Raw genomic sequence first — 8,033 nt, forward strand, 5'->3', positions numbered from 1 at the left:
CCGTGAAATCTTTTTCTGTAAGGGACTCTTTTACCTCTCTCTAGTTCTTATCATTTAAATAATCTTTCTTCTTGCTTCAATAGACTGTACTATTCTTTTTCCCTCCTTTTTTTCTTCCTTTTTTTTTCTTTGTTTTGCTTACTTGTCTTACTTGTAATGGGACCCAAGGTAACAATCACACTAAAACACACAAGCCACTATACACTTTCGTTCTAACAAACAAACCCACATTTTACATTTCAAGTGTCCATGTTCCGTGCTACTGTTCCCGCGCTGAAGAAGCTGCAGCCGCTCGGCCAGCGTGTGTTGGTGCGGCGCACGATGCCGGCGAAGCAGACGAAGGCCGGCGTGCTGATCCCCGAGCAGATTGCCGGCAAAGTCAACGAGGGCACGGTGGTCGCCGTCGCCGCGGCCTCAAAGGACTGGACGCCCACCGTGAAGGTGAACGACACCGTGCTGCTGCCCGAGTTTGGCGGCAACAGTGTGAAGGTGGAGGGCGAGGAGTTCTTCCTCTACAATGAAGACTCCCTCCTTGGTGTGCTGCAGTAAAAAAAAAAAAGATACCGATCTGAACTGTGTGGCGTCTTTACACGCGTATAGGGCCTCACATAGGGTATTATTTATTGATTTATTATTATTATTATTGTTACTATAAGGGTACACAGATTGAAATAATAATATATTTCTTTTTGTTTTTGTAGACACTTGTTTTCTGTTTCCATTGAATGTGAAATAACCGTCTTCTTTCTCGTGGCATGTTTGCTTCTTGGTTGATTATTTCTTTGATGGGTTCTCTTTTTTTTTTTTTTTTTTTTTTTTTTTTTTTTGCTTTTGTAGCTAAGGAACTCTATCACACTTGACGGTGTAGGAATTGTAAGGGTCAGTATAGGTTTTATTTTTTTTTTCTTGTATTGTTTTTTTTTTAAACTCTATCGTACTTTTGAGTATATTTTTATTTTTTTTCTTTGAGGTGTAATTATGCGAATGTTGGTGTGTTCTTACCGCCCTTGTGTTTTGGGATGTTTTAATGCTGTTCGTCGGTATTCTATCACAGAGATGCATCGAGACGTGGCCTCACGGATACATCCAAAACCCACACAGTTCTTCTCTGTTCGTTACTTCTCACTTTCTTCTTCCTCTGTTTCTAAGAGTGAAGAGGAAACTGGAAGATCTACTGTAGATGACCATTCTTCACCCGTAGTGGTATCATCATCATCATCATCAGCCTTGTGGGGACGTGATGTGGATGCGCATAGAGTTATTTTTGGAAAACCACTTGTTAAGGCCACTACGGTAGAAGAGGTGGAAGAACTATTTCAATCTTCTGTTCTTGCACGTACTGTAAGTAATATACAATTACGTCGTTATTTGGAACAGTTAGCACCGAAAGATTACGCATTGGCGATGGCAGCTGTGCGTGGTGCAGAAAAAGCTGGACTTCGTGTAGACAGTAAAACAAATGAAATTCTTCTTTCTAAATTATTAGATGGTGGTCAATTACGGAAAAGTATGGAGTTATATCAGAGTATGCTTAAAAATCGTTTGACCCCAACTGCCAATACGTATGCGAGACTTATGCATATGTGTATTGAAAGGGATATGCCTGAAATGTGTCAGAAATTATTTGATGAAATGATTTCTCGTGGTCAGTCTCCTATAGCAGAGAACTATGAATTATATATTGCCTCTCTTGCGATGGAAAATCCACCTAAATGGGAAAAAGCAGTGGAAGTATTTGATCATATTTCACAGGATCGACGTGGTACCTATATAACTGCAGCGATTTACAATTCCCTAATGCGAGTTTATCTTAATATGAGACCTTTTGATTGGCGTGTAGTGTATAATTGTTATCAAGAGTTAAGACACCGTAAACCACCTATTCAATTAGAGTGGGAAAGTTATCAAATTGTTTCTGAGGCATTACGTAAAGGAAGGGCAGGATATTTGCGTCGTTTTTTAACGTATATGGATGCGTGGTTCTCTGTAACCCATTTTCGTTCATTAGATTTCTTAATAGGTGTGGGAGTTTACGTGGGTTCAATGTTAATACTTAAGACGATAATCAGTTGGATAGGGGTATGGTACTATAAACGGACAATTACGTCAGGAAAAGGTACAAATGATTCGGTTATACTGTGAAATGTATAATAATAATGATAATAATAATATGATTCCATATTTTTTTTTTCTTTCTTGGGGGTTTAGTGCGATGTTCATGATGGAACGTTAAAGAAAGAGAAACATACATGACGTGATGGGACATTTTTATCGTGTTAGGAACAAAAAAGAATATATATAGATATATTATGTGGATTTGTTTAAGTAGAAACATTTGTAATTACTGTCGTTTAATATTTTTATTTGTTCTTCTTTTTTACCCCTCCATTCTTAATTAAACCAAGGAAAAACAGAGATTAAGAGTAGAAATAAATAAATAAATATACATATAAAGAGACTGTTCGTAAACGTTCATTTTCTTCTTTGTATTTAGGCTTTAAAGGAGAAATAAAAAAAAAAATAAAAAAATAAATAAACATGGAAGTAGATCAATCTTGCAATAACGCTAATGAAGTCGTGGCGGAGTCCACAGAAGTTATCAAATCCAGTGAAAACGTACCACCAGCCAATCCACCAACAACAGAAGACAGTGCTGTAGAGGCATTGCGGCAAATTCAAGAGGATCAAAAATTTGAGGCAGAGACACGGGCCATGGTGAAAACTCTTCTTGCTGAAAAAGGTGAATCCCATGTACAAAGTATGCTTCAGTCAGAAATTCAAATAGTTAAAAAGAAAGAATCTGAAATTGCTGCTACGAAGAAAAAGGTTGCGAGTGTTGTGAGAGACATTGGGGATTTACAATTAGAGATCCGACGAATCATAGAGGCTAGAACAGAAGCCGAGCGTGTTTGCAAAGTCCTTCAAGAAGCGATGAAAAGACGTGCCGCTCTCACAGAGGAGGCTGTAAAAGAGATGGAGCAACACCGACGAGGGGTGGAAGAGAAGGTAGAAAATAATGTGAATGATATTCGTTCAAAGTGTGATGAACGTAAAAAGGAGGCGGAGACTATTATAGAGGAGAATGAACATTTACGTGAGGAAGTGGCAAAACAAAAGAAGAGTTTTGATGATGCCTATGCCTCTTATCAACAGAGTTGGAAAGAACGTGAGGTTCATGTAGAGGAACTCATGCGAACGTTTCGTGAAGTGTCAAAAGAAACGGAACTGCTGGAGGCCCGTTTGGCTCTTCTGCGGCGAGAACGACAAGTCGCCCAAGAGGGATCAGTCGTCCTGCAGCAACAAATCGATATGTACAACACCCGCTTTAGTGAATTTGGAAACTCACACTCTGTGGATGATGTGGAGCGCATTGCGGCCCAACAGCGTATGGAGGGAGAGGCGCGGATTACACAGTTGGAGAGTGAAAAGAAGGAGGCGAATGAATTGCGATTGAAGTTTGATAAAGAAACGGCGAGTTGGCGGGCCGCCCTCGCAGTGGCGAAACGTGAATGGACGAAAGTGGAAAAGGCAAAATTGGCGGCAGAGCGACAGTGTCGTTTGGCACAGGAACGTGCACGGCAGAATGAGAAGAAGAGCGAAAGTGGATGAGAAAATGGGATGAAAATACTATTGACGAGAAGAAGAAGGAGAAAAAGAAAAACAAAGAAGATCGAGAAGTTAAATAATAAAAAAAAAAAAAATAAGAAGAATGAAATTAAAACAAAAAAGAAAAAGGGAACGATGATGCAAATACCTTTTTGAAATATTATTCTCTCTTTTGACTACTGAGTAAAGTTGATTATGATTATTGCTGATTTTCTTCAATTATTATTCATTACTCATGATGAACGTCTTTATTCATTTTTCTATTTTTGTTTTTTTCTTTCTTTTTAAATTCTTGTTATTACGTTTTCTATTCTTATTTTCATTTCTTTTCGCTTTTATTTACTTCTTGCTATATGATATTATCATATCACAGAATCATTCTCTGCCCTTTTATTTTTAATTTTCAATTATGGATAAGGGAAAGTTTTTATTATTATTATTAGTATTATTCTTATGATTTATTTATTTATTTTTTTCTTTTTTCCATTCTTCTTCTTTTTCTTCTTTGCATTTTTATTACTTATTTCTCTGTTTTGAACATCTATATATATATATATATATAGGGTAATGCGAAGACGTGTGACATTTCTTTTCGCCAAAGCAGGCATTACAGACAATATCCATAATCATACTAATAAAAATAGTAACATCAACAACAATAGTAACAAGGATGGTCCTTCACCGTATCGTCCACGTTTTCGTCCACGACGATTAGTGATGCCAGTTAATCCCAGCGATGTGCACAGTAATGCCCGTTCGAATAATCCACTGTGGGAGAAATATAAGGCCCAACGACGACTACGGCGAGCAGCAGAGCGGCGCGGTGCCGTCACACTGGCAACTGTACCTGCAGAACGTAGTGTAGGTGATGCTTTTCGTCTCATGTTGGATGTTTGTGAAAAAGAAAAGTTATTTTCAGAATCAGCATCCTTAACACCAAAGCATCTTCGACATTTAGAGGAATTATTATCCTCACCATTATTACAATCATCTGATAAATCTTCAGAGTCTAGGGTTAATGAGAATGATAGTGAGAGACATACCTCACCATTTTACGCATTAGGACTTGCACCTGAAAGAGATAATCTTATGATTTCTTTAGATGATAAAATAAAAGATAATAGTCAACGTGAAATGGCACTTCGTGAAGTGGATGCTGTTTGGCGTATGTTAGATAATACTCCATTGGATTCACCTGTTCATGGTGTTCTTGCGATGCGTGGTAAAGCCATTGTTGAACGTACAATTGCCAATATGGCCTATGCAGCATTTCCTAGACTTCGATCCAAACATTTACAAGCCCTTATTCATGAATCTTGTGGTCTTTACTCTTGTGGTAGAGTGGCACTTCGTTTAGGGTTTGCTGATATGTGTAATGTAAATGGAGAAATTAGTATGTGGCGTGAGTTAAATGTTCTCACGGAGCGATTTCATATTGCTAAACGTAAAGCCGCTATTCATTTACAACGTATTGAAAAGGGTGTGGCTCAACAACGGCGTTGGTATTGGAAAGGTGTACTTCGTTCAGCGGCTATGCGATTAAAATTATTTCCTGTTCATCAAGAAGATATTCTTCCTCGTATGGAATGGATAAGAGATTCTATCTTTGCATTTATAGCGTTTATAGAATTAGCAGAAAACTCTGGAGATGATGTGAAGTTAGAGCCATTAATAAAAAAATTATTTTGTAGTCAATTAGGATCATTTCTTCATGCTAATCAAATATTAGATAATGCCCAACAACAAGTAGAACGTATTTTACACAACTCTTATCATACCGAGAAGAATGAAAGGAGTATGAAATCAGAATTACGTAAAGAACAAGAGGCATTAGCTCAACTTATATCTACAGAACTTCAGAAAATACGACAAATGACAGAAGATGAGTTGGAAATGATAAATGAACAAATACATCCAATGAATATACGGTCAGATGCTCGTAAAGATCAATTTGCATCCAGTGGTGGAGCTCACGCCACTCAAAGTCTACGGGATGATATTTTTGATGATTATCGTGTTACTCGACATCACAAAATGGCCCCACCAGTTATTCTTCATTGTATTCAACCACAAAATGCATTGAAAGAAACTCAAATTATTCTTCGTTATGACCCAAATGTACCATCCACTTTATCAAATGCCCCTATTGATGTGGATCAAGTTATTCGAAGAGTAACGGAAGTACATGAGACCAATCCATACGCTACTCTTTATACAGCTCAGCAATATAGACAAGTGGAGTATACTGTTTGTCGTTTATATGCAGGAAAACGTTGTATTGGTCAAGGAAAGGGAGAGTCCCTAATGGAAGCGATGAATGAGGCCGCACAACATACATTATTGAACTATTATCTTAAGAAGAATCCACCTAAAGTGGTTGAACATAAACCTATTGTCACAACAAGAACAGAATGTGAGGAAGAAAGAGCTACAGATGTTGAACATAAAGTAGCGGAGGTGCGTGTTAACGAAACGTTGGATGAGGAAATATTCTTTTAATTTCCTTTTTTTTTCTTTTTTTTTGCTTTATCTCTATTATGGATGAAATAATCAATGAATATTTATTATTATTATTATTATTATTATTATTATTATTTTTCTCTGTGTGTGTGTGTGTCTGTATGTGTTTTCCATTTCAAAGATTATCCTTTTATTTATTTCTTTATTTATTTCTCTTTGTATTATTTATTGAAAGCTCAATGATGGAGGCTCCAGCTACTGCTATTGAGCAGTACTTTAATCAGCTGATCCACATGCGGCTTCTCACGCAAGTTGTGGTCTCTGATCGTCATGGTAATTCAATAGTGGCGTGCACTGGCGATTCACAAATGCCTGAAGATAGTGAAGTCGCAACGAATGAAGATGTGTACAATAACGATGATGATTTCATTGTTAGTAATGTTGTGATCAGCGGTGCTCGCTGTTTTCAGAATTTTGAGCAACTACAATTAGGTTCCCCTGAATACATTAGTTTACAATATCATGATAACACCGTTGTGCAGATACTAGATGGAGAGTGTTGTATGTTAACATTAATTGGGGCTCGCTCGCAGGGACATTGTGTGGGTGGACTTCTCGTGCTGCTGCCGCAAATACGTGCCACTGAGGCTTATCAAGAATTGCTGAAGAAGACAGAGGAGTGTTTTCAGTAAAGAAACAAAAGGAAAAAAAGAAAAAAAAAAAAAGAAAAAGAAATGATTTACGATCAAGGTGGAGTATGTGGGGAAGAGAAAGAAAAAGAAGACTTATTACCGATGCTTTACCAATGATATTAGTTATGATGATGATGATGATGGCGAAAATGAAGAAGTAAAGCCAGAATACCGAAGAAAGAAATCAGTGAAAAGTGCGTTTTTTTTTTTTTTTTTTTTTTTTTGTAAAGGATTCTTTTCGTTTTTTTTATTCTTGATGCTCTTATGGCATCTTGTTTTTTTTTTTTTCTCTCTCTTTCTCCCAATACATATATAACAAAGTATTTCTTTGTTCTGGTTTTCTCTCTTAGTCACTCATTATACAAGTATATACATATATACGTATATATATATATACATATAGGTTTTCACTTGTATTTATTACCAATGACCGTAGAAGTGGTGGCTCGGCTTTCTAATTTGCCGACCACAATGACGGAGGCGCACATCCGTGAGTTGATTGAACCATTTGCGAAGATCCGCAAAGTGCACATGCCCACACCAGTGCTGTGGCTTACGTGTCCAAGTGGACGAGCGGAGGTGACGGGCGATACGGTAGAAGACACAAAGTTGGTGTATGTTCACATCCACGGAACTGTTATTGATGGCAATCGCATTAACGTCTCGTTTGCCAAATTGGATGATGCCCCACCACCACCCGTAGATGTGCAGAGATTACAGGCAGATCGCCGTGAGCGAACACACAGATCACGTAGTTTGAGTGATGAGCGACAACAACAACAACAACAACAACAACGACGAGGAGGAGGAGGAGGAGATAATTATCGCAACTATCATCATTCCCCATCACATCCCCAACGATCTCAACAGGAACAAGAATACAAACAACCATCACAACAAACCCAATCTCAAACAACTCAACCGTTACCACCACAAAGAAGACGAAGGCGGGAAGTAAGTCAAGATTACCGCGGTAGAAAGTATGAAAGACGTCGTACTTCACGTCGATCCACTTCTCCACGGCGGCGTCGGCATTACTCTGCCTCAAGTTCACGGCGTAGTAGTAGCAGGAGTAGTAGCAGGAGCTCAAGTAGAAGCAGAGGGGCACCAAGACGACGCTCACATTCACCTTCTTCACATTTCAGCTCAAGTAAGTACAGTCGATCACGTTCACCAAGTTGGAGATAATGAATATGTTTGTCTGTGGTGTATGGCAGAAACAATAAGGAAGAAGAAAAAGAAAGGGCGATAGGCGTTTTTTTTTTTTTTTTTTTT

General features: G+C 38.1%; 6 protein-coding genes across 6 annotated transcripts; all 6 read left to right on the forward strand.

Annotated features, from left to right (window-relative positions):
• Window positions 1-249: 249 nt before the first annotated feature.
• Window positions 250-549, forward strand: TM35_000212360 (10 kDa heat shock protein; the record flags this gene model as incomplete). The annotated part of the gene is made up of 1 exon (XM_029027086.1): window positions 250-549. The coding sequence occupies one exon, from the start codon at window positions 250-252 to the stop codon at window positions 547-549; it is 300 nt and encodes a 99-aa protein (XP_028881696.1).
• Window positions 550-978: 429 nt separating this feature from the next.
• On the forward strand, window positions 979-2,142 carry TM35_000212370 (uncharacterized protein; the record flags this gene model as incomplete). The annotated part of the gene is made up of 1 exon (XM_029027087.1): window positions 979-2,142. One exon carries the CDS (start codon window positions 979-981, stop codon window positions 2,140-2,142), a length of 1,164 nt encoding a protein of 387 aa, XP_028881697.1.
• A 396-nt stretch (window positions 2,143-2,538) lies between these two features.
• On the forward strand, window positions 2,539-3,609 carry TM35_000212380 (uncharacterized protein; the record flags this gene model as incomplete). The annotated part of the gene is made up of 1 exon (XM_029027088.1): window positions 2,539-3,609. One exon carries the CDS (start codon window positions 2,539-2,541, stop codon window positions 3,607-3,609), a length of 1,071 nt encoding a protein of 356 aa, XP_028881698.1.
• A 564-nt stretch (window positions 3,610-4,173) lies between these two features.
• On the forward strand, window positions 4,174-6,105 carry TM35_000212390 (spliced leader RNA PSE-promoter transcription factor; the record flags this gene model as incomplete). The annotated part of the gene is made up of 1 exon (XM_029027089.1): window positions 4,174-6,105. One exon carries the CDS (start codon window positions 4,174-4,176, stop codon window positions 6,103-6,105), a length of 1,932 nt encoding a protein of 643 aa, XP_028881699.1.
• Window positions 6,106-6,305: 200 nt separating this feature from the next.
• TM35_000212400 (uncharacterized protein) lies at window positions 6,306-6,758 on the forward strand (the record flags this gene model as incomplete). Its single annotated transcript, XM_029027090.1, has 1 exon — window positions 6,306-6,758. The coding sequence occupies one exon, from the start codon at window positions 6,306-6,308 to the stop codon at window positions 6,756-6,758; it is 453 nt and encodes a 150-aa protein (XP_028881700.1).
• Window positions 6,759-7,184: 426 nt separating this feature from the next.
• Window positions 7,185-7,946, forward strand: TM35_000212410 (uncharacterized protein; the record flags this gene model as incomplete). Its single annotated transcript, XM_029027091.1, has 1 exon — window positions 7,185-7,946. The coding sequence occupies one exon, from the start codon at window positions 7,185-7,187 to the stop codon at window positions 7,944-7,946; it is 762 nt and encodes a 253-aa protein (XP_028881701.1).
• Window positions 7,947-8,033: the final 87 nt, after the last annotated feature.

The sequence above is a fragment of the Trypanosoma theileri genome (genome assembly GCF_002087225.1).
Source record: "Trypanosoma theileri isolate Edinburgh chromosome Unknown TM35_Tth_21_V1, whole genome shotgun sequence".
NCBI classification, from domain to species: Eukaryota; Euglenozoa; class Kinetoplastea; order Trypanosomatida; family Trypanosomatidae; genus Trypanosoma; species Trypanosoma theileri.